Consider the following 24,041-nt stretch of genomic DNA (forward strand, 5'->3'; position numbering starts at 1 on the left):
GCAGTCTAAGAAATGCTGAACAGTTTCTGTATATACCTTAGCTTGCATTAAATTGAAACTTCTATTTGGAAGACATTGTTGAATGACCTGTTTTTACATGAAGCTTCTTGAATTTTCTAGGTGATAAAACAGGAACAAGACCAGAGTAAGTTTACAGTCTAACTTTTAAAATATTTTAATTGAGTTTTATTTATTAAATAGTAGGCAAATGGTATGGTTGGAAATAAATGAAACCATATAGGCATTTAGAAGAAAAATTCTTTGAATCAGTTTTTGTCAAAAATAAATAATAAACCTATGCTCTGGAAAGATTATGGGATGGTCAAATCTTCAAGTTTTAATCATTTGGAAAACTTATAACCAATTCTTTCTAGAACACTTTGTGCCCAATTTTATATCTAAACATACCTTTTATATGTAAGTTACTACACCAGTACCATTTATTTTATGATGATGAAGAGGGAGAAGAGCCTGCATATACATCATATGTTCGAAGATCATTATTTTTACTACCACTTGTATGTTTTTACCTCCTTTTTACATTAAATAAAACATTTGTAAATAAATGATCAAGTTCATGCCTCTAAAACATCTTGTGTATATTTTAGCCCTATTACATAAATAGGAAGCTGAAAGAGACTGAGATTTGCCTAGAGGTTATAGCAAGGAGTTAGTAGCAAATCTGTGACTGAAATTTAACTGGTAATTATATTATGGCATGCCAAATTTCACTTATTCCTATCCTCATTACACATGTATGATTTCCTTAAGCTATTCCTAGGTCTTATTTTATTGAAAAACAAATTGAAATTATAAAATAAAGTAAAATATTTGGAGCATCTCATTATGAGAAGTTTTGTAGACTTTAAAGAATTTTTTAATATTTTTTAACTGAATGAAATGACAGTCGTAGAATTTTTGAGCCGGGGAACTTAGTTCAGTATTTAATCTGTTGTATTTTCTAAATTTTTTTCTTAAACATTTAGTCAAGTGCATTTATGTTTACTTATAATAGGTGCCAGTCTTTTTAGAAAAGATCTCTCTATGTCAGGTGAATTGTTAAAGTTATTTTAAAGGTCAATAAATTTATAGTTGTTTATAAAGAGCTTTGAAATCATTCATGAAATGTATAAATGGGGAATATTTGCTTTATTTGCTTCTCTCTTAACATACTCTAGTGGAACTCAGCCGTCAGCTTTTTATTACCTCAATGGCTTTAATACATCTGTGGCATTTTTCTTAGGGATAGTAAAGCACTGAAGGATGAAAATCTACCTCCTGTCATCTGCCAGGATGTTGAAAATCTCCAGTAAGTGTGTCAAACATAATTCGATAAGTCATTTTGAAGAATGCTAGCATATATTTTAGGGGGAACATCTCTTTCTCTTAAACGTTTTAACTTGGGTAAAAATTTTAATGTTTTTAGAAACTACAGAGAAAGCAGAACAGGACTTACATTTTTGTTAACTGTCATTCTCAAAAAAGAATGTGAACTGTAGTTGATTTTTTAATATTTCCTTCTTAAAACACTAGGACTCTGGCCAGCCTGTTGTAAGGGTACTTTTTTTTCTATAAGAAACCAAAGGTGTATTTTTTTTTTCAATTTAGTTTTATGTATCTTTTTAGGAAATTTGTGAAGGAACAGAAACAGGTACAAGAAGAAATCAGTAGAATGTCTTCAAAAGCAATGCTTAAAGTACAAGAAGACATTAAAGCTCTGAAGCAGCTTCTGTCACTAGCTGCCAGTGGCGTACAGAGAAACACTCTCAATATTGACAAGTTGAAAATAGAAACTGCTCAGGTAAGTGAACTTACCGTCGTTTTACCGGAGGGTTTTGTTTTGCCACGTTTTTTTCAAATGAAATCAGTCTTTTATAAAATCAGGATTTACTACATATAGCTTGTACAGTTTTAAATTGCTGTAATAATAATAGTTGCTAGTTTGTATTGAGTGCTTACTGTGTATGAGGCAGTGTTGTTTTGTTTTTTAGTTTTTATTATTGAGAGAGAGAGAGAGAGCACAAGGAGGGGAGCAGCAGAGAGAGAGGGAGCGAGAGAATCCCTAGCAGGCTCTACACAGTGTGGAGCCCGATGCGGGGCTTGAACCCATGAACCATGAGATCATGATCTGAGCCAAAGTCAGATACTTAACCAACGGAGCCACCCAGGTGCCCCATATGAGGCGGTTTTTTAAGCAATTTATTAGTCCGGTTTAGTTTTCATGACAGCTCTGTGAGGTAGGCACTCTTATCTTCCTGATATAAATAAGACAGTGGGCAGAGAGCTTTGTTAATAAATGGAAGAGCTTGGTTTCTGACCCCGGTAATCCAACTCTAGAGTTGATGCTCCTGACTAGCTTGCTTTCTAAGAGTGACCACTGGCTAAGTTGCTGCATTATACAAGCTAGACAGAAAAATGTTTTTTAAAAGTCTGTCAGTGATTAAATAAAAACTATATCATGCTTTGTAAATATTAAATATATACAAAAATACATACTTTGTGTGTGTGTGTGTATATATATATATATATATATATATATATATATTGTTCTTATCTATTTTGGTGGGGAAGAATGATGGTAGATGATTTATATTTTAAGTAAAAATATTAAAGTTGCTTATATGTCTTTTTTGTTTGAAATATGATCGACCTATAACACTACATTAGTTTCAGCTGTGCAACATAATGATTCAGTATTTATTTTTATTGCAAAATGGCCATAACAAATCTAGTTAACATCTACCACCGTGCTTAGCTAAAAACCTTTCCCCCTTGAGATGAGAATTTTTAAGATCCACTCTCTTAGCAACTTGCAGATATAGAATACATTATTATTAACTGTAGTCACCATGCTGTACATTACATTCCCCGGTCTTATTTATTTTAAAATTAGAAATTTGTGTGTGCTTACCTTTAAGTCTTTAAGTCAACTATTGGAGAATACTTTCGTGATATTTTTAATGAAAATGTGTTACTAAAGTAGCTATTCTAAACTATGATTTAAAAGGAATTCAAAGCCTTTGTTGTCTGCTTTCAGATTTCCTGGTTGCCTACACACATTGGTTAAATACAAATAAAATATTCTCCCATGTTTCTTTTTCTCTTATTCCTCGTGTGTGTGTGTCTGTGTGTGTGTGTGTGTGTGTGTGTGTATACACATATATATGTATGTATATGTCATATCTAGGAGAAAGAAAATGTTATGCTTCTGGTGGAGAATGATTAGACTCTGATTAAACATTACATGAAGTCACAAATTTCATGTGAAATGTATGAAATTGTATAAATTCTATGGAAAATTTCATTAACACAGTAATAGAGGAGGCAACTCAGAAAGAGGTGAATGCTATAATGGGATCCGTTGTGACTTTAGTACCAGATGATTCTATTCATAAATATTTGGAATACTTTTTATGTACTAGACTTGCTAATAGTCTTTCAGAGATAAAAACACAACCCGAAAGGCACTAAAAGACTAAAAGAGCAAATGAAATAATGAAAGTTTGGGTAGAATATAAAGGTGGCAAATGAAGAAGAGGATGAATCAAAGAAAGCTTCCTTAGGGCTAAAGTCCTCTAAGTTGGGTTTAGAAAATTTTGTAGGTGATATCAAAGAAATTTGATCTAAACTTATTTTATTTCTAATTTACGGCAGTTAGTGCTCTACCCACACTTCAGTGAATTATCTATTGAAAAAATATTCTGATTCCCTTAGTGAAGTTGTTCTCAATCTTTAACCCCAAACCCTTTTCTTCAAAGAAAGCTTTTTGGGGAAATAAAAGCAATTCTGAGGTGAGGAGCAGCGTTGTGGTTGGAAACACCAGAACCTTGTGGAAGCAGTCTTTTAAATACTTCATTTTGGGGGGTACATAACTCAAGAGTTTAAACAAGAAGTGTAGTTAAACTTCTTTTTGGGTAGGGTAGGTGCCAAATGCTTTGTTGCGGTTATATCATTGAGTCCGTGGAGTCAGTGAACATTTTTAAGGATCTGTTGTTTTTTTTTTTAATTTTTTTTTCAATGTTTTTATTTATTTTTGGGACAGAGAGAGACAGAGCATGAACGGGGGAGGGGCAGAGAGAGAAGGAGACACAGAATCGGAAACAGGCTCCAGGCTCCGAGCCATCAGCCCAGAGCCTGACGCGGGGCTCGAACTCCCGGGCCGCGAGATCGTGACCTGGCTGAAGTCGGACGCTTAACCGACTGCGCCACCCAGGCGCCCCTTTGAGGATCTGTTTTACCACTTCAGCAGAAGTATTGGGATCAAAATACATATGATATACTAGCGAGAGTGAATTAAGTCAGTTCGGTACTATGTTCTAGGTACAAGGTATGACTGAGGCACAAAAAGGCCTCAAGAGGGCACTTTTTAAAAAATGTTTATTTATTTTGAGAGAAAGAGTGTGCATGTTTGCACAAGGAGGGGAGGGGCAGAAAGAGAGAATCCCAAGCAGGTTCTGCACGGTCAGCCCAGAGCTGGATGTGAGGCTTGATCTCATGGTTCATGAGATCATGACCTGAGCCAAAATCAAGAGTTGGATGTTTAACAGACTGAGCCACCTGGGTGTCCCTTAAAGATTTTTAAGTAATAGCAGAGTCTTTTGCTGTGGATGAATTAACTTCACAGATTGTATAGAAGTCCATAGTTCTTAAAATACATAGCAGCTCATTATAAATTTATCATAACCTTCATTAAAAGTATACTTTGGAAAGAGGTTTTGGCAACTTGTAAAACAGGTTAAACGTGACGTGTTTTCGGAGCATGAGAATGGCATTGTTTGAAGTTTCAGTCCAGAGATCATTGGTATTTTTAACCTGGCTTTTAACTGGTTAATCTTTCTTTCTGTCTTCCTGTCTTTCTTTCTTTCTGTCCCTCTGATCTATTAGGAGTTAAAGAATGCTGAAATAGCTTTAAGAACCCAGAAAACACCACCTGGACTCCAACATGAAAACACAGCTCCCGCCGAGTAAGTTACTGGATTTTCTCACTTTAGGGAAGCAAAACAGTACAATATATAGGCCAAGAATTTGTAGTTTACTATGTAGCAAGCCTGGGTTAATAAGCACTTGACATGGATTTCTCCTTTTAATTCTCACAATAACCCTAAGAAGGCAGTTCATTATCTTCATTTTATCGAAGGGTAAGTGATGGCTAAGATCTGAGCTTTTAACCAGTGTTATGCAGTTATACTTTATTTGTATGTTATGGCCTTTTCCACTGTATTAAATATTGCAGGTAGTAGATATTTTTACCAACAAGGACTTTTTAATTTAAAAATAATTTTATGATAATCCCTTCCTTAAACAGGGCATTCTAGAAGTAGTTTAACCCTTTTACTTGTTTGCATAGCTTTATTCACACAGATAATAAATCATCAGAAAGAGCAGTTAGAAAATGTAGATAAGTTAAAATAAAAAACATCCACCTGCAATCTTCTCACCCAGGAGGTGTGTCTGTCTAGTTGCCGAGTGATATCTATCTTGTCTCTTTATATTCTTTCATGTTGCTAGAGCTAATGATAGGTAATATTTATCAGATGCTTACCATAGGCCAAGCAGTGCACTTAGCACTTGACATACTTTATCTCATTTTCCACAAAACCTCTACAGCTGTCACTATCCCAGTCTTCGAGATGAGGGGCCCGAGGCATGAGGAGTGGTGGAGGTCTGACTCCTAGTTTCTCACCCCTTTTTTCTTTTAACTTTTGATGGTGACATAATTTCAGACTTAGAGAAGAATTCAAGAAGGAAACAAAGAATTCCCATGTGTCTTTTATCAAGATTCCTTATATGTTAATATTTTTACTATGTTTGTTTTGTTCCCCGCTCTCTCTAATATATATACATATTTTCCCCCTGAACAGTTCGAGTTCTTTGCAGACAGATGCCCATTATGCTAAAGTACTTCAGTGTGTATTGCTTAAACGTAAGAACATTCTGTTACATAACCACAGTTCAGTGATCAAAATCAGGACATGTTAACAAGGACAGTGATACTCTGATTATCTTATTCAGATTAGCATGGGCTGTGCTCCTCACTGGACTTCTAGTAGTTTATCCTTCTTATTCTTCATGCTGCCATCAGAGCTGGTTTGAAATGGGGTGAATTGTATCATTTTCCATTGCAAAAAGCTTTCGTAGTTGCCCATGTCTTACAGAATTACATACAGCACGCTTTGTATACTATTCAAGGTCCCTTTTATTTATCTGGCATTCTCTGGTTAAATTTAGCAGCATAGTAGCAGTAATTACATGCTTTCCGTAGACACTGTAGTGTTTTCAGATTATAAATATAAGAACTGTAAGTACTTGTAAAATCTGGTTGACAGTTGCACTTTTTAAAAAACTTTTTTGAACTTATTTAGACTTACAGAAAATTTCCAAAAATGATAGTACAGAGAATTTCCTTATATCCCTTACCTTTCTTCCCTTCATGTTAAAATACTGTGTAACCGCAGTATAATTATCGAGAACAGGAAATTAACATAGGTGTGGTGTTACTAATCAAGCAACAGAACTTATTTGAATTTTACTGACTTTTCCACTAATGTGCATTTTTTTCCTCCAGTATCCTGTTTTTCACTAATGTACTTTTTCTATTCCAGGTTCCCATTCACTTCTCATTCATTCCTTTCTCCTTCATCTCTCCCAGTCTGTGACAGTTATTCAGTCTTTGTCTTTCATAACGTTGATACTTTTAAAGCATAGAAAGTTATTTTGTAGATTGTCTCTTAATTGGGATATTTCATGATTGGAGTAATCTATGATGGAGTAATCTATTACTCCAATCATGATTGGAGTAATTTCATGATCTATTTTTGATACCTTGATAACTCACAAGTTTTGGTTCTGGTTTCAGTAATTTCTATGCCATATCCTTATGTCCTCAGACTAAGTCAAAGGCCCTACTTAAATGGGGGCATATATTTATTTACTGGTTATTTTAATGCAAAGAAAATAGCATTTTTAAAACTTTGATCTGACTTTGTAAATGTTTTTGTATAGCTACTTCAGAATCTTGGTTCAGCAGTTTGAGGTACAGCTTCAGCAGTACAGACAGCAGATTGAAGAGCTAGAAAACCATCTTGCCACACAAGCAAATAACTCACATATAACCCCTCAAGGTAACATGCTTTCTGTGGTGATTTTTTTTTTTTTGATAGCACTGTTTTTTAGTAAGAGAGGTTAAGGTGTTGTCACATAATATTCTACATAACTGCTAGTAGTTGTCTTGAGCTGCTATACGATTTCCTTGCTATTAGATATTTATTCTCCATAAATAGAAAATGCTTTATTATGAACTGTTATTATGCTGACCAAGGCAGAAGTTTCAGGGCCTTCTCCCCTCCCCCTGATGACTGATTCAGACACCCTGCTCTCAGTCAACTCGCTGTGCTCTCTTTTCTCAGTCATGGAAATATTGATGTGGTCTTGTGCCTCCTACACTTTTAGTACCAAAAACTGCACTCAAGTCATAGAAAAATAATACTGATTATGTTACATGTATATTTGTGTGATAATATAACTTTCTTTTATAGATTTGTCAATGGCTATGCAGAAAATTTATCAAACATTTGTAGCTTTAGCTGCACAACTTCAGTCTATTCATGAAAATGTAAAGGTAAGTTTTCATTACCAGTTCATGTATCTGTATATCTAGACCCAAGTGAAGTATTCATTTGCGGAGCAGAAGCATTCATGCTAATTATAGGAATAGCTAAAATTACATATAAGTGAAGAAGACTAAAACTGAAACAATGCACATTCATGCTCAGATACAATCACAGATAATATCTGTTGTTTTTTCAAAAAGATCCAAGTGTTCTATGCAATCAGCTATCTTAACTTTTTCCAGTAGTATATTGTAAACAATTTTCTGCGTTGATATACATATTTCTTCAATATCTTCAATATCATTTTTAGTAGTTACATAGGATTTCAGTGTGTGAAATATATATACGCATATATATATATATGCGTAGTTTCCTTAACGCATCCTGTTTGTTGGACAGTTAGGTTGTTTCCATGTCTTTAAACTAGGAGCAGCACTACAGAAAAGAAACATTCTTAGTAGCAAAAGTATTTTGTGCTGCTTTAATTTTACATAGGTCTTATTTTTTTTTAATTTTATTTTTAATGTTTATTTGAGAGAGAGAGAGAGAGAGAAACAGAGACAGTGTTAGCAGGGGGAAGGGCTGAGAAAGAGGGAGACAAAGAATCTGAAACAGGCTCCAGGCTCCGAGCTGTCAGCACAGAGCCCAATGTGGGGCTCAAACCCACGAACTGCAAGATCATGACCTGAGCCAAAGTTGGATGCTTAACCAACTGAGCTACCCAGGCGCCCCATAAATTATACCAGTTTTGAAATGAGCATGCTTTGGAGCTTTTGCTTGAATATATTTAAAATTCTAAACCAGATTTTTAAAATAGTTTTAAAGGAGGAATTTTTATCGAATTTTCTTGAAATTAGTTTATTAAAGTACTAAAGATGATTCTCTGTTGGTACTTTGAAGTCTGTGTTGTACAGTTTTTTTTCCTTAATTTTTATTATGAAAGTTTTCAAATAGACACACAAAAAGAAGGGCACTGTTGTAATGAATGCCAGGTACCCACTCTCCGCTTCACCCATTATCAGGATCCTGCCTTGCTTTGTCAGTTTCCCACCCAGGGATGCTTTTTCCCCCTGGAACATTTTAAAGCAAATTCCAGACATGTCATTTGTAAGTATACATGCTTTTTCAATGGCAGTTTCTCCTGTCTGGTATTCTTATTTCTTTTTCTTTCTTTCTTTTCTTTCTTTCTTTCTTTCTTTCTTTCTTTCTTTCTTTCTTTCTTTCTTTCTTTCTTTCTTTCTTTCTTTCTTTCTTTCTTTCTTTCTTTCTTTCTTTCTTTCTTTCTTTCTTTCTTTCTTTCTTTCTTTCTTTCTTTCTCTCTCTCTCTCTCTCTCTCTCTCTCTCTCTCTCTTTTTTTCTTTCTTTTGTTTTTTAGTAATGTACATTGTAATATACATTCCCAGGAACCAAAGAATGTTCCATGATCAGATTTGCCATTTATTTTCAGTTGCATTTAGTGACCAAAGTATAATTTCTAGCTTCATTTACTTACAGAAATCTCACAGGAGGTCGTTTTTTAATTTTTGTTCCTTTTGTATTGTTTTTCATGAGATAATCTGCTGAAGCAGGTTTAAACTACCTGAGCCAGCCAGGCCCCAAGGACATTAACAAAACTGGACATTTTATCAATTAACTATATAAATCAAGGCTGAGAGCTGTTCTTTTTTTCTTTTCTCTCCTTAAACCAATTGTCTTTCAAGTCTCTAAGGCAGGTGATTATTTTCCAGTATCTGAAGCAGAACAAATTGATGGACTACTAATGCCAAACATTGTATGGCTATATTCATATAATTACACAGAGAGAAGAGGATGGATTAGGGGGAGATCACTTCTAATAAAACTCATTCTTCTGACATCACATACTCTACTTCTGACTGCATTTTCCCCAGTTTTCAGTTCTTGGCAGGCCTGCTTCAGTACATTAAAGAGGTAGGAAAGTCTGGAACCAGAACATCAAATACTGACATCCACACAAAAGGGGATGATAACTTTTAAATACTATAAATAGCAGTAAGATTGCTAAGTGTTCTACCTGTTAAGACCAAAAAGACATTACTGCTGAGAATGGTAGAAAATCTGAAAATCCTATATCTTTTTAAAAAGTTGTTTAAAACTGATCAAAATTTGATTAAACCCTTAATGAAAGTATCTCATAATTCTGATGTGAGTTAATGGCCTTAAGGCAGATGCTGCATTGGGTGAACGAGCCCACTTGATGAACGTGGTAATTTTTCTTTCTTACTCTGAAATTATAAACTCACTCCCCCTCCTCGTTTGGTTATGCAAGCTCAACATGAGTCATTCTCATGGTAAAATAGTCAAACAATATTGATAAAGTGAAAACCCTTTTTAAACCCTCCAAGCTGTCTCTGCTGAAGTCACTTATTTTAACACGTGTCACCCAGGCCTTTTAAAGAAGGCATTTAGCCCATACATATGTAGTACATGTTTTCAGCTTTTTGCATCTAAAAGTTATCAAGAGGTTGGATGTTGGAGGGGGCAGCAATCGTGAAAAACTAGAATATTGAAAATGGAATTTTAGATGTTACTAGCTAACTCGTTTTAAAGAGGCCTCATGGAGCCAGAATGTTTTAGGCAGTTTATTGTAAAGACATGACAAAATTAGGGAAGAAAATACTCAAGAGAGCGTTAGAGCTTGCATGCATCACTTCACATTCCATGCATTAATAGCACTTTGATTTGCCCTTTAGGGGGAATGTATAGCATTGGCAATGTCTTTGATCTTCTTATTTCCTACTTAGATTATTCCTGTATTACCAGATTCCACACAGAACTTGATTGATTAACCTTTTCTTTTTTCTTTCCCTTAGGTGCTAAAAGAACAGTACCTTGGCTACAGGAAAATGTTCTTGGGAGATGCTGTAGATGTGTTCGAAGCCAGGCGGGCAGAAGCCAAGAAGTGGCAGAACGCACCCAGAGTTACTACTGGACCCACCCCTTTCAGCAACATGCCAAACGCGGCAGCCGTTGCCATGGCTGCAACTCTTACACAGCAGCAACAGCCTGCTACAGGTCTGAATGCATTCAAGTTATAGCTTCTTACTGTTAAAATGCAGAACATTTATGTGCATTTTTATAAGTCTTCCTTTTGTGTTAGCACTGAAAAATTTCTATGAGTAGCTATTCCAGTATAATCTAAAAATTATGATGGACACAATTATAAACATATACCTGATAAAAAATGCAGGGTAGTCTTAGCAATAATTACTCATCAGTTAGATACTGAATATTGTGAATTACTTAATGTTATTTGCTGTATTGCTATAAATACCCTTTAGAACATGGTGTTTCACTACCGAATTACATTTAAGAATAACACGTTCTAAAATCGTGATTGTATCATTTATTGTTTTAAAGTCAAAGCTAATTCAGCCATTATAGCATTTCTCATATATGATACTGATAGATGGTGCATTCTTGTTTCCTCATGCGTAGTGATTACAGAGTACCCACATTTAGGATGAAGTACATTTTTATGACTGAAGGTGTGTTGAAGATCAGTTGGTTGTTTTTATGTATAATGACTACAAACAGTACAGGTTCTTTTAACCAAATTTGGACGAAAGTACATGCTAGAATTATTTGTACCTTTTCAGAATGAACAGAACAGTAGCAGGAGCAGGAAAAAGGTGTTTTGAGATGCTCTGGATTGCACATTAAGAAGTATGAACTGGGAAAGCTGGGCAGATGATGAAAATAATTGGTGAGATACTAGAAAGCAGATAATTTGAGTCCTTAGTTTAATTCCACTTCTGACAAAAGAAACATTTTTTGTGGTCTAGTTCTGCAGTGTGGAGTTTGGTCCTGTGTCTTTGGGAGATTGTTATCTTTACTCCTACAGTCTCCTTTTTGTCAGGCTTGAAGTATGACAGAGAAAATACAGTCTTAATGGATATTGATTTTTTTTTATTCATTCAGAAATTTTTGAGTAATGCTTATTATTATCCTATAGCATGTGACTTTCTGAGAGTTCCATATAGTCCAAGAGTAAATTACAAAAAGTAAAAAAAAAAAAAAAAAAAAAAAAAAAAACGAAAAAAACAGACATATCTAGATTGCATTCAGGCTGCCTCTACTAGGGAAACATTCTCTGGTTTTCACTATTGGCGGTTTAAAAATTGTTCTTCACATTTGGAGATGACAGAATCGACTTACCATCAGTGAATGGCTGGTGATTGGTTTATGCCAAATCCTCCACATTCCGTGGCTGGACCCATGTGAATAGTGGCTCATAATGGCGCTATCTATTAGTTCTCTAGCTGGCTGGAGTGTAGGATTCCATTCTCGAGTTATGGAGGAAAAAAGTTGTTATGGAACTGATTCCCATACTGACTTGATAGTCATACTGATTCAGTATAGGAATCAGTCCCATAATTATGATTATCAGTCTCATGATTATTTAACCAGCTAATCAAGCCAACATAGTACCAACTTACCTTTCAGAGCCAATATTAATCCTAAAAAAGATCAGATAAGCATGGGTTTTGGTTAAGTGTCCTTTAAAACATAAGGGATTTCCATTTTAATAAATAAAATAAAAAAGTCAGTTATTTAAAATGTCATGGGATAAGTGAATTTTATATTCTGTGGTATACAGCTAAATTTGAAGCAAAACCACTTATCAGGGTTGTTACATTTTATGTTTTGGGTTTTTTTTGGTTTTTGTTTTTGTTTTTTAATTCCTTTATGTAGACAGTCTTGAGAGGTTTGTAGGTTTTCACTCATACATTTTATGCTCATGGACATATGAAGATGTATGTTCATTCTACAAATATGAGTGCCTACTATGTGCTAGGCTCCGAGGGTACAAAGGTAAACAATGAGCTGAGTATGATGTTTGCTCTCCGTGGTGATGGAGAATGTTGGCTTAATTTAGAGTAATCATCTTGCGGAGCCTTTGCTCATTTAATTTCCTCTGTGACTTTTGTCAGGCTTCAGGGCAGCTGCGGCCCCCTGCATTTGTGAAGCCTGTATGAGGGCTTCCCCGTTTACATTTTGAGTTGTGTGATTTTTAGAACTGAGAAGTTTAAAACAGTAGTAATAAAAATTTTGCTTTATGTCTTCTGTTTCTTGAAGGCCTTCCCAGCTCCATATAGTGCATTCCTTTATGCGTCTTGTAGTCAGGATGTTCGTTATTTCAGTCCTGTCACCACTGCAGCGAGATGGATGAGGTCTCCTAGATACAGACCGATTTGATGAGTTACAGCCTGTTGAGAAATATTGTGCTTTGTATTCACTCGGTGACTTAATCTCTATGTCCTGTGACTTTGAGGATATCTTTTGCTTTTTAAGTGCAAATAATTTTAAAGACCGTCTAGATTCAGTTAGGTAAGGCTTGTGTGCTGTTTTTATATATCACTGTTGATGTGTGCAAGATTTGAATTGTCAGGGGTTTTGCTTTTAGTTGCGTATGGATTCTTCATTAATATAAAAAATGCAGACAGCTTTCTTAGGCTGCCACCTTCTGAAGGTGGTTTCTCTTGGAGGTGGAGGTATGGGTTTAAGTGACTTCTTAACTTTGGTGTTTTTAAGTGAAAAAAATATAATAGGTCTTAGGCCTGCGTGATTTATGGTTATTGTTTCTGAAGGCTGAAGAAAACTGACGAAAACCAGCGGGCTAATTATGTGTGAAATAAGCATCAGTACATGGATAAACTACACATAAGTAGATCTTGAGTACACTTGTCCATCAGTGCTTTTGAAGCCTCTTAAAAAGCTTAAGACATTTTACATTAGGATTACCAATATAATTTTAACCTAGCATAGATTGTTCTAAGCTAACGTACTGGGATTAAGTTTTGCTGTTGTGTTTTGACACTTTTAAAAAAGTTCTTGATGTTTACATAAGAAGACTATTCTCATGTGACTTAGCTGCTATTTTTAAGGAGAGCTGAGACATTTTGTTAGAGTTCCTAATTTCTAGCTTTTAGTGTAGGTTTGGACATTTAAGATGTAGTGTTAAATAGGAAACGTTAAGTATTTCATTTTAGTTTCTTGTAGTTTTCTGGTTTTGTTGTGTTTAACAACCAAAGGAACATTCCCCGTTAAATCAGTAAGTAAAATTTTTCAAATTGGGGGAAAAGGCATTTTTTGTTTTTCAGAAAAAATATTTTTAAAATATGACCTAGGAATAATCATACTAATTACATTAGATATTTTGAGTAATTATTGAAAATTATTAAAAAATTTTAGCACTTTAGTCCTTTTCCTGTGAATGCAGTTTTACTTTTAAGAAAGTAGAATTTATTCTGGAAAATATGAATTACAGTGCTGAACTTGATTTTGTTGTGTGTGAATATGTTATCCGGTAACTTTTGTAAAATGTTACTCTACGTGAAGATTTCACTTTGGGCAATTATTGGGATATATTACTACTAACTTGGTTTTATTTATGGAACTAAGCCTCTCATTGAATGACTATTCAGATTTTGAAACAGATTTCTTGAATTGTTTACGTGACTTTTGCCTGAAGGATTTAGATTCTGCTTTCTAATAGTGAAACTAATTTATATGGTGGCCAGAGTGTAATATATGCTAATACTTTGGCGTGGGAGATATTTATCATGTTTTTAATATTAAAAAATGTTATACATTTGCCTACTAGTTTTATAAATGATGTTGCCTTCAGAATTTGTGTGAAGGTACAAAACTCAAAGTATCATGTACCTGTTGTGCAATGGAAAGTCTTGTCGTTGTCAGAGTTCTTGATTACCTATATTCTGAATATTGATGATTAGGGTTACTCTTAAAAACAGACCCACACACAACAAAAAGCATGTTATTTGAGTAACTCTTAACGACTTGTAGGGTTGAGGGCTGTGGTGTGCGTTGTTCTTTAGGGCCTTCCACCAGCAGTGCCTCCTATAAACATGTGACACTTAAGTCTCTCAGTGTTAAAGAAACTGGACATGTGTTTTCTACGTATTATTTTTGTTAGAAATAAGAAAGTAATATGCTTAGTTTCTTTTTCCTATAGTAACATTTTACAAAAGAGCTGCTAGGCAGGTATTTTATTCTCAAATTGATCTCAAACTGGATGTAAAAATTTAAATCCTTTTTTAATTTATTTTTTAATAGTAGTATAAGAACTCTGGCTGCTATTAGTTCTTACTTTTTATTTTCTGGGTAGAAGCTATTTGAAAAGTCCAGTTTCTGTCCTAGGGTAGCAAAATATAGTTCCTCGGTTTTCTTTTTCTTTTTCTTTTTTTTTAATGCTTTGTAATTGTACACTACCTTTTGAATATACAAACCTCATTCTTCATTGAACAACTTGAAGGCTTTGATTTTTTTTGAAGAGTTTAAATTTCAATCTGTATATTACTTTGGCAGTTCCCTCAACTTTGAGATGCACTGATCACTGTGCTTGAAAAAGACAAGACTGAAGATTGTACTATGAGATTTATTGAATAATTTTCATAAATTATTTATCAATTGAGAGATTTTTAGATTTTTGTATTCTGCTTAGTTAAAGAAAAAGTAGTTAAAAAAAGAGAGGCTAGTAAGTTTGATGCTATTCTTGCCAAACAGACTCAGACAAAATCTTTAATGAATGGGAAAAGGATGACTAATAATTGTTCTGCATCTGAGTACATTTTCCAAAATGTTGGAAAGAAACTTCTGAATTGAAATCTTGAATGTATTGAATCTGTCAAGGTACACAGCGGTGCCTTTGTAAATGTTCATTATCTTATTTAATCAGGTGATAAGTGGTGTAATGTAGCAGAGCTTAATAATAGACTCAATTATCACTTTTTGTGAACAAGTTGGAATTGTCATGTTACTGTGTAATTGATTTGCTTTAAAATGAACAATAAATTTAATGAAATAAAACATTGTCTTGTTTTTTATCTACTTATTGTATATATCATTTATATTTCATATAAAAAATGCCTAGTTTTTTGCGTACTTACTCTTATGAAGTAACATGATAGTTTTGCCACGTTAGCGTCAGTCTCTGATCAGTTGAGACTTGACTCTAACGATGAGGAGCTTGTTTTAAAAAAAAAAAGTAAAAACCTTTTACTGATTACACCAACTAATTTTATCAGAAAACAAGTGGGGAGATCTAAAATCATTTTAGAAAGAAAACCAAAAGAACTATAATTTACAATACATTAAAGATTTCAAATTATTTAGTAGGTTAAAATAACATCTTTCGATGTGCTAAGCCTCTTTTAATTGTCTAGTGTGAACAAGTTACTTAAAAACTTTTTTTTTGGTTAGGTAAATCAGGCTGGGGATATACCTGAAAACTGGCTTTTAGCAAATAGAATTTGTTAAAATTAATCACTGTTTATTTTAAAAATAATTTCATAAAGAAATTTTAATCTTGAAAGAGTAAGGCAAATTTGTTTTTTTTCCCCCCCATTTTTTTTTTTTTTTTTTTTTTTTTTTTTTTTATACCAGGGCCACAGCCATCTCTGGGAGTTAGTTTTGGACCATTCGGCTCAGGTATTGGCACTGGCTTGCAGTCAAGTGGCTTAGGTTCTTCAAACCTTGGAGGTACACTTTAACTTTTCTAATATTGCCTTGGACTATTATACATTTGAATCGATACTAGTCTGTAAAAAATTTCTAAGAGGGTCTGCTATTTTGGTAGTTAAGGTTCCATCTGACAAAAACAGCTCTCCAAACATAATCAGTGCTTTTTAGTATTAGAATTAGAACTTAAATCATTTCATCTTCAGTGAATAGTAAATAAAAACAGAATAGTAAAATTAATTGGTAGGGATGTTCATATTTTCAAAGCAATATGCTAAAATATGAACTTGCAAGTTACTTAGTTTTAATAAATTTAACTTAAAAAACCAGTGGTCTTAATCACATCATTTTAGAGTCCAAACTGCTTCTGGACATCTAATCATTATCTTCTTTTTCTGTAAATGAACACTTTAGATGAGAAAATAATTTTATTATAAATTGGACAGTTCAGCTTCTGTCTTTTGCTAAGCTTTTTTGGCATAGCTGCCTTTATGCATACTTGTATACATAACAATAGTTTTATAAGTTAACTCTAGTAAGGTAAGTCTTCTGCCAATCATCATGCTACATATAAATGTATTCACAGTTCTGTGGTATGGGTATTTGACAGTAGAATGTATTTTGACAAGCATATTGTCATATAATGAATATATTATTTCCACTAAAATATATCATCGTAAGAGTGGAAGTCTGTGAGCAATCAAGGTTACTTAATATACTAAACTCTATTGGAATTACTAGAATTATAGTAGACAGCATATTTCCTATAATCTATAATTCAGTTTGCCATCATATTTCTTAGCGTCATAGGCTATAATACTGTCTCAGACTCCTTATTTTAGATGGACTATTGCAGAGTAGCCTAAGAAGAATTTGAATTTTATTTTTAGATCACTTGACTTTGAGGAGAATGGAAACAAGTCTTTAAGTACTTAGCAGAATCTCTTCTTGAACTTCATATGACGAAAAATATTTTTTTATTTAAATCATGACTAGTACTATTAAGAAAGAAAAATGATCTCCCACTCGAAATTTCTCAATTGTCAAATCGGCTGGTATGTGGCAGGAGCCTGTGTTGCTGAGTAGATTTAATGTGATTAACTGTTTTGTAATTATGCAGTTATTCAATTGTGAAGGTTCTTAAGTGAAAAGGTTTTGGTAAAAAGCAGAGTAAAAGTTGTCTTATGGTACTTGGTGTTTAAATTCTTGTGCATGTCACGCTTACTTATGAATTTAGTTTTTTTTTGTTTTCCCAAAATGAAATATCCCTAAGTAGATGTGTTTATATCTGTTTGACCTAACACCATATTTCAGTGGTCACTAAAATTTCTAGTCAATCTGGGAGAGAAAATACTAATACGATCTTGTTCTTTATAGCTTGTTCTGTATAAAAATTACTGATGGGTCTTAAACTTAGTCTCAATAGATCAAAATGTTCATTTCAGAATTAATCTGATTCTTCAGAAGTCTGATGCACAAGAGTAAATAGCAGGTTTGTGTAATAGCACTGTGTTTATTAGACCTCTGATAATTTTAGGTTTTACTTGTCAGTAACCTTTAATCTCTGTTTTACGTACCATTGTATATTTCTCTATTACCCTTTCACTAGGATTTGGAGCTAGCTCTGGTTTTGGATGCAGCACCACAGGGGCCTCCACATTTGGATTTGGAACAACAAATAAACCCTCAGGAAGTCTTAGTGCAGGTTTGTGTGTTTTTGGCCTGAATTTCAGGCAAATTTAAAGATGCAAATTATGTAATTTAAAAGTATAATGATTGTTATTTCCAGTAGCCAGAAGCAATCCCTGATTCAGTTTCTACCCCCCACAATGAAGCATGTAAGCCTAACTAATCATACAGTTTTATCTCTTGGAAACTAAAAGTCAGGTTTGTGAAATATCTCTAACAAGACTTATTAGTTTGAGATAATAAGTAATTATATCCTCTTTTAACTAAGTAGAGATTCTTTTGAACCCAAAGACTAGTTTTATGGTTAAACAAGTCTCTTCATTATTACAAAAATGGTCCCATTGTTGTGAAAGCTTTGACCCAGTGTTTGTTTGTTTAGGAGAATGATTTCTCTCCCAAAGAGATGTTCTTTAGTTGCAAGTCCCTTTGGTTTTAAAAGTCCCACTCTTATAATGGATGATTAATTGGGTTCTTTGTTCATTTTTGAAATAGATATGTAATCTTTTGACTCCTCTAGTAGAAAATCCCAAATTTCTTCTCCATTTTCTCTATATTTGTAAATAATGGCTTCATTTATAATGTTTAGGGATAAGTAGCATGTCTAAAATAATGACACAATACTTACTGTGTTTAAATTGAGGGAATTTTAAGGCAACTTCATTTAATATTAAGTGGTATTTAAAATCAACAGTTCCCAAAGAGTAAGATAATAGAATTCAGTGATACGGGGATTATAATCTAAATATGGTACTATTAATAAAGTAGGCAGTGATAGCATTTGATCTTAGTTACGCAAGGGTTCCTATAAAATCAGGACAGTGGGTACTACTCTTTGGGGTGTTCATTGTCCTGAAAATCATGGGTTGAGGCCTTCTTGGAGGACTTAGGATTACAGGAGTGGGTCCATCTTCTACATGTTGACAATATGTTTCTGGAGCGGCTGAGAAGGAAGGCAGCATGGCATATCTAATTAACAGGGAAGTATCCGGCAGCTTGAAGTTTTCTAGAGTTCAGTTATTTGTGCTAAGGTTTCTCTTGGCTTGGGTCACTAAACTTAGGTCTCTAAAGGTGCCTCTTAGTTGTTAGCTAAATTATTTTCCTATAAAATTCCATGTTACAAATTTAGTGTTCTAATATATTGGCTATTTTCATAAATATATATTCTTTTAGCTAGAAATTCACCTCTTGTCCCCATTCTTTATATTTGTTTTTGTGCTTTAACTTCTGATGTGAATATTTTCTTCCCTAAACATAAGGCTTTGGCAGCTCAAGTACATCTGGGTTTAACTTCAGCAATCCTGGCATCACGGCATCAGCTGGTTTGACATTTGGGGTGTCCAATCCTGCCTCTGCAGGTTTTGGAACAGGAGGACAACTCCTTCAGTTGAAGAAACCTCCAGCTGGAAACAAAAGAGGAAAAAGATAAACATATGGGTTGATGTGGTTGAGAGAATTCATAGCAGCATCGTTCATTCTATGAGTCTATTTTTCTAAAATTGATGCAGTAATTAAATTGCATCCCAGGAGATTTATAAAGTTTTGATATTTTTCCCTACTCTGGAATCTGAACTGTGTTCTTGTTTGCCATGGTAAACATCTTTTTTTCTTGTGAATTTGAAACCCAGTTGTGTATTTTTCATTATTTTTTGATGGTCAGTGTAAGCAATGTTCTGATTACATCACTGATAAGTAAAGCCTATTTAACCTAGTGTCATAGCAATGTTTTTGTTGATAAGGTTTACATGATGTGAATATATGCACATTTGTTTCTTATACAGATGGTATGAACTCTTAAGTCCTATACTAGAATCAGTTTGTTCCTTGATAAAGGCCTTTTGAACTACACTGCAGGGCATCTTGTGAATATGTATGTAAATATATACAGAATAATACACACAGTTGTGTGTTCACATAAAATATATATTTACAGACCTACAACTTTTGCCTCAGACTTGTTCCCCTTTTCTAAGGGTATTCTATTTTTCACCTTTTAAGCTTCAAAGCCTCAGTGCTTGTAGAGTGATGAGCTAGAGGTACCAGGTCATTGCAGTTGTTTAATTTACTTACAGACTTAATGAAATGGTTACTGGTGTAAATATTTGACCCCCCAGTCTTTTCCATAGCAGCTGCTCTGAATGAGGAGTGCTGTAAGAATCATCTAACAGATTTTAACAACTTTTATTATCCCGTACACCCTCACATTTGCCTGTATGAGATGTTTTCTCACATCTGAGATGAACCTTCAAGAGCATATTTGAACTCCAGACTGATGTCTGGGGGCACAGAGCTATTAAGCCAAATTGATTCTATGCAGGTGAAGGATGCACTATTACTTTAGTGGAAACTTTTGTAGCGATTCCAGTACAGAGTTCTTTCTTATAGGGCTATTGATATTGACACCAAATGGAGTGGTTTATCAGCCTCTTAATGTCTTAAGTAAGTGCTTAATTTGGAATAGAGAAACAATATATTTTAAGAAAAAAGTATTCTTTGTAGCAACTATAAACTACCCCATTTTAACAGTGAACAGAGCTCCAGGTAAAAACACATAAGGCATGTCAGATTGCATCTGTGTAATATTTGTCTATATTAGTATTAGTGACATCGAGTGGGTGAAAAAGAAGGCCCTTGGAAAGAGAACTGCCTTAGCTATGATTTCACACAGAAACCATTAAGTAGACCTACTTTATCTTTCAAGTACAGTTTTCAAATGGGATGTGAACATGGAATTTCATTGAAAATAGTATAATTTTTTATATAGAAGGTTTTGTACATAACGTGCATCAAGTGAATATTTTCAGAATCATTTTCACCAAGGCACCTTTTTTTCTAAAATAGGTATTACACACACACACACACACACACACACACACACACACACACACACACACACATATTTTTAGTATAATGTTAGTTGGGTTTGATTACTAAAGTGTTGTTAAATCTGTTTTATTTATCCGCATACAGCAGTGATTGGCTTTTTGGAATTGAAACTTTTGCGCCTTGATGCATTAAAATAAGGAAAATGCTTTGTTTTGGAACACTGAAGTTTTTATTTTTGCATTCTTCTCTAAAACTGCAATCCCCAGATCCAGATTTTGGGGAAGGGTAGGAAAACGTGGGATTTTTGTGTTTTGAATTACTGTCAGAATTAAATACCCAAATATAGCAAGTTTTTTTTTTTTTTTTTTAAGGACATTGCATTGTGCTGCAAAAATCTGAATATTTATATTTCTTAATTTTGTTCTTTATATCTTATACATTTTAATATGTTGAGCCACTGGAAATTTGTAACAGATCAATTTGTGATAGGAGTTTAATGTGTTGTCATTGTCTCCAATGTCTTCACTCTGTCCTGAGCGTATCATTATGTAAACAATAAAATTTATTGTGTCAGTTGCTTTGAATCTTTATAGGTGTCAGTAGTTGTTCTAACTATGTAATTTTCTTATTATTGCTCTTTTATTCTCTGTGATTGGTTTTTAGTGTTTTGTTTTTACCAATTTATATATCTTGCTTTTTAGAAAAATTGTAGAGTGAACACAAGATAGAAGGATATTGGGTAAAATGTGAAAGTCCCCTTCAGCTTCCAGGGCCTGATCCCACTTTCTTCCCCTGAGTATCTTTTCTTCATATTTCGGTGTGTATTCTTTCGAACCCTTTAAAAAATGGCCTTTTTCAACATATGCATATAAATGTTTCCTCTCTCTAGTTTTCTCACATTTATCATTCTCTTAGGTCCTTCTTTTTGTAACAAACGGGTTAAAAGAAATCTGTGTACTTTCTGATTTGTCTTCTTTCTCCTTTAACCATAGATCATCAACATTTTTCCATATCAGTGCATGTAATTTACTTTTTATGTACCATCCCGTGGCATGGATGTACAATGAATTGTTTAAAGTATTTTCTGTGGTTGGGCAATTAGGTTCTTTCCAGTATTTCTGTTTTACAGAAAAAGCTGTATGTGGCTCTTATGTTTAATGTTTCTTTGGGATTGATCCTTGAAGAGGAATTGCTGAAAATGCATATAAATTGTATTTTTTAATGCCAGATTGCCTCCCCAAACTGCTGTATAAATAATACACTTCTACAGCATGCATGAGTACCCATTTCCTAGTATTCTTTGCAACCCTAGATATTATCAATCCTCATAATAACTACTTGTGAGTTGAACTTTTTAATATATATGTTAGCCATTTGCATGTTAATGTAATTGCATGTTGGTATCCTTTGTCCATTTTTATTTAGTAGGGTTTTTTTTGTTTTTTTTTTTAATGCTCTCTGTAGATAATGTACGTTAATGTTTCTCTTACGAGGTAGTTTGGACTCTTGGAGTCAGCTGGGTTCAGACACTTGCCTTGAACCTGTGTGATCTTGGGGAAGTTAATTCACTTTTCTAGAGCTTAAGCTTTATCATGTGAAAAGTGGGGATAATAAAGATGGGTAGCTGTATTAATAATAGAATCTTTTAGAAAGCACTTGGATGGCATGAACCCCTGATACTTTGCAAGTTTCACTGTTCTTGCACCAGTACCCCACTGCTGTAATCAGTGTCCTTGGATGCTTTGTTTTGGTACCTGATGGGGGAGCTGCCCCATCTTGTTTTTGTTTTTGTTTTTGTTTTTGTTTTTGTGTGGGGTGGCTATTTTCGGACACTTACTCTTTAAGATAAGCTTGAGTACCTATATTTTTCTTTCAGAGATCTTACTGGGATTTTGATTGGGTTTATACAAATGAAATACATTATGATCTGGGGAGAGTTGACATCTTAATATGTATAGCATGATATGTGCATATATTAGGACTCTTATTCTTTCTGCAAGGTTTTACAGTGTTTATCAGATACCTCTTTAAGCTTTTACTAACTGCATCTTGGTTTTATTTCTGAGTGTGGATTTTTATCCTGCACTTGGTACAAGGTCATTCACGTTATTACAGAAGCAGATTAACTGTTCTTTTGTGATGATACAGTAAACCCGAGTTAATGTCTTACTAATCTCAAATATTGTGGGAATTTGAATAGTGCTTTTAGAAATACCGTAATGGGATTTTTATGTGTGAAATGCTTAGGTTTGAATGATTTATCACATTTGCTTTGACATCCCCTTCCTCCGTGCCTTGCCCTGGTCTCGCCATGCATAATCCTGGCTGCACTGTACTTTTTGGAACACACACCACGAAATTATTTAGGGGATACAACCCTGGGACTTGGTAACAGGGGGTCAATGTCCTGGAAAATCTCAGCTGGAGGGCCTAATTTCAATCTTCACAAAGTCACCTTTACCTATAGGTGTCTCCCATTTATTGAGTGTGTAACATGTCTGTTCTGGGCTCCACACTCGCAACTTTATACACTCTACCCTGTTTAATCTCAATATTACCCTATAAAGCAGAAAACTCCCAATTACTAGATGAAGAAACTGAGGCTTACTTTATGCAATTTACTGGAGGTCACATGTCTGTCAAGTCATGGAGCTGCGGTTTTCTGCGATGACAGGGATGACAGGAATGGCACGCTGATTTTCATGCCTAAGCCCTCAAAGTCTCCCAAGGTAATGTCATTACATGATTTATATGGAAAATTCCAGGTATACAGTAAACTATAGATCAAAGCAAGGTAAGTACAAGGGGCTCTGGCACTTGAGGGAGGCATCCTAGGGAGGGTGTTGGGTGAGGAGGTAGCAGGTGCGGGACTTCTGGAGCCACCTTTCCCACTGCCTCCCTATGAAGAAGCTCCTAGAGAAGCGTGAGGGGTGGTCTGCCCACCTTAGGGTAAGGAGGAGCAGTTTGGACTATCTGAATCTTCGGAAGGTAAGCAGTTTAGCAAGAAAGCTTTTCCAGGAAGGCTTGCCTGACTCCTGTAACCCAAGAGCACCACATGCTCAGAACGGGTGAGACTCGATCCTTTTCTTGCCTTACAGAGAGAGGAGCCTTACCTGGCACAAGGAGACCGTGGAAATGGGCAAGAAGTTCGGGTGCTGAGGGATGGCAGCAGATTGAGGAAAGAGGAGGGGTTACTGGACAAGTTGGTCCTGGGCCAAATGTGGTGGTTTTTTTTTTTTTTTTTTTTTTTTTTTGCCTCTTCCTACTTTACTTAGTCTAATGCACTCTTTCTCTTCTACCTAATCTGTCAATTAAGAGCAACAAAAAACCTACCAGGCTCACACAGGTCGCAGTCCTGAAGACTGGGCTGTAAATTTAATTTGCAGAGACCTTGTTTTTGTTGTCCTCAACCCTTTG

General features: G+C 34.6%; 1 protein-coding gene across 3 annotated transcripts in view; it reads left to right on the forward strand.

Annotated features, from left to right (window-relative positions):
- The window catches only part of NUP58 (nucleoporin 58), a 49,397-nt gene that overhangs the window by 18,628 nt on the left and 6,728 nt on the right, over positions 1–24,041 (forward strand). The window contains exons 6-15 of one of the 3 annotated variants that reach the window (XM_023250027.2): positions 121–145; positions 1,244–1,309; positions 1,627–1,801; positions 4,885–4,964; positions 7,003–7,121; positions 7,536–7,618; positions 10,442–10,643; positions 16,038–16,133; positions 17,722–17,817; positions 19,058–21,212. In XM_023250027.2, the coding sequence (XP_023105795.1) occupies positions 121–145; positions 1,244–1,309; positions 1,627–1,801; positions 4,885–4,964; positions 7,003–7,121; positions 7,536–7,618; positions 10,442–10,643; positions 16,038–16,133; positions 17,722–17,817; positions 19,058–19,227 (1,112 nt within the window). In that variant the 3' untranslated portion in view covers positions 19,228–21,212. Of the gene's footprint in view, positions 1–120; positions 146–1,243; positions 1,310–1,626; positions 1,802–4,884; positions 4,965–7,002; positions 7,122–7,535; positions 7,619–10,441; positions 10,644–16,037; positions 16,134–17,721; positions 17,818–19,057; positions 21,213–24,041 lie in introns of those variants that run through there. The other 2 variants (XM_023250028.2, XM_045043059.1) reach the window with 2 other exon arrangements.

This window comes from Felis catus, chromosome A1, assembly GCF_018350175.1.
Source record: "Felis catus isolate Fca126 chromosome A1, F.catus_Fca126_mat1.0, whole genome shotgun sequence".
NCBI lineage: Eukaryota > Metazoa > Chordata > Mammalia > Carnivora > Felidae > Felis > Felis catus.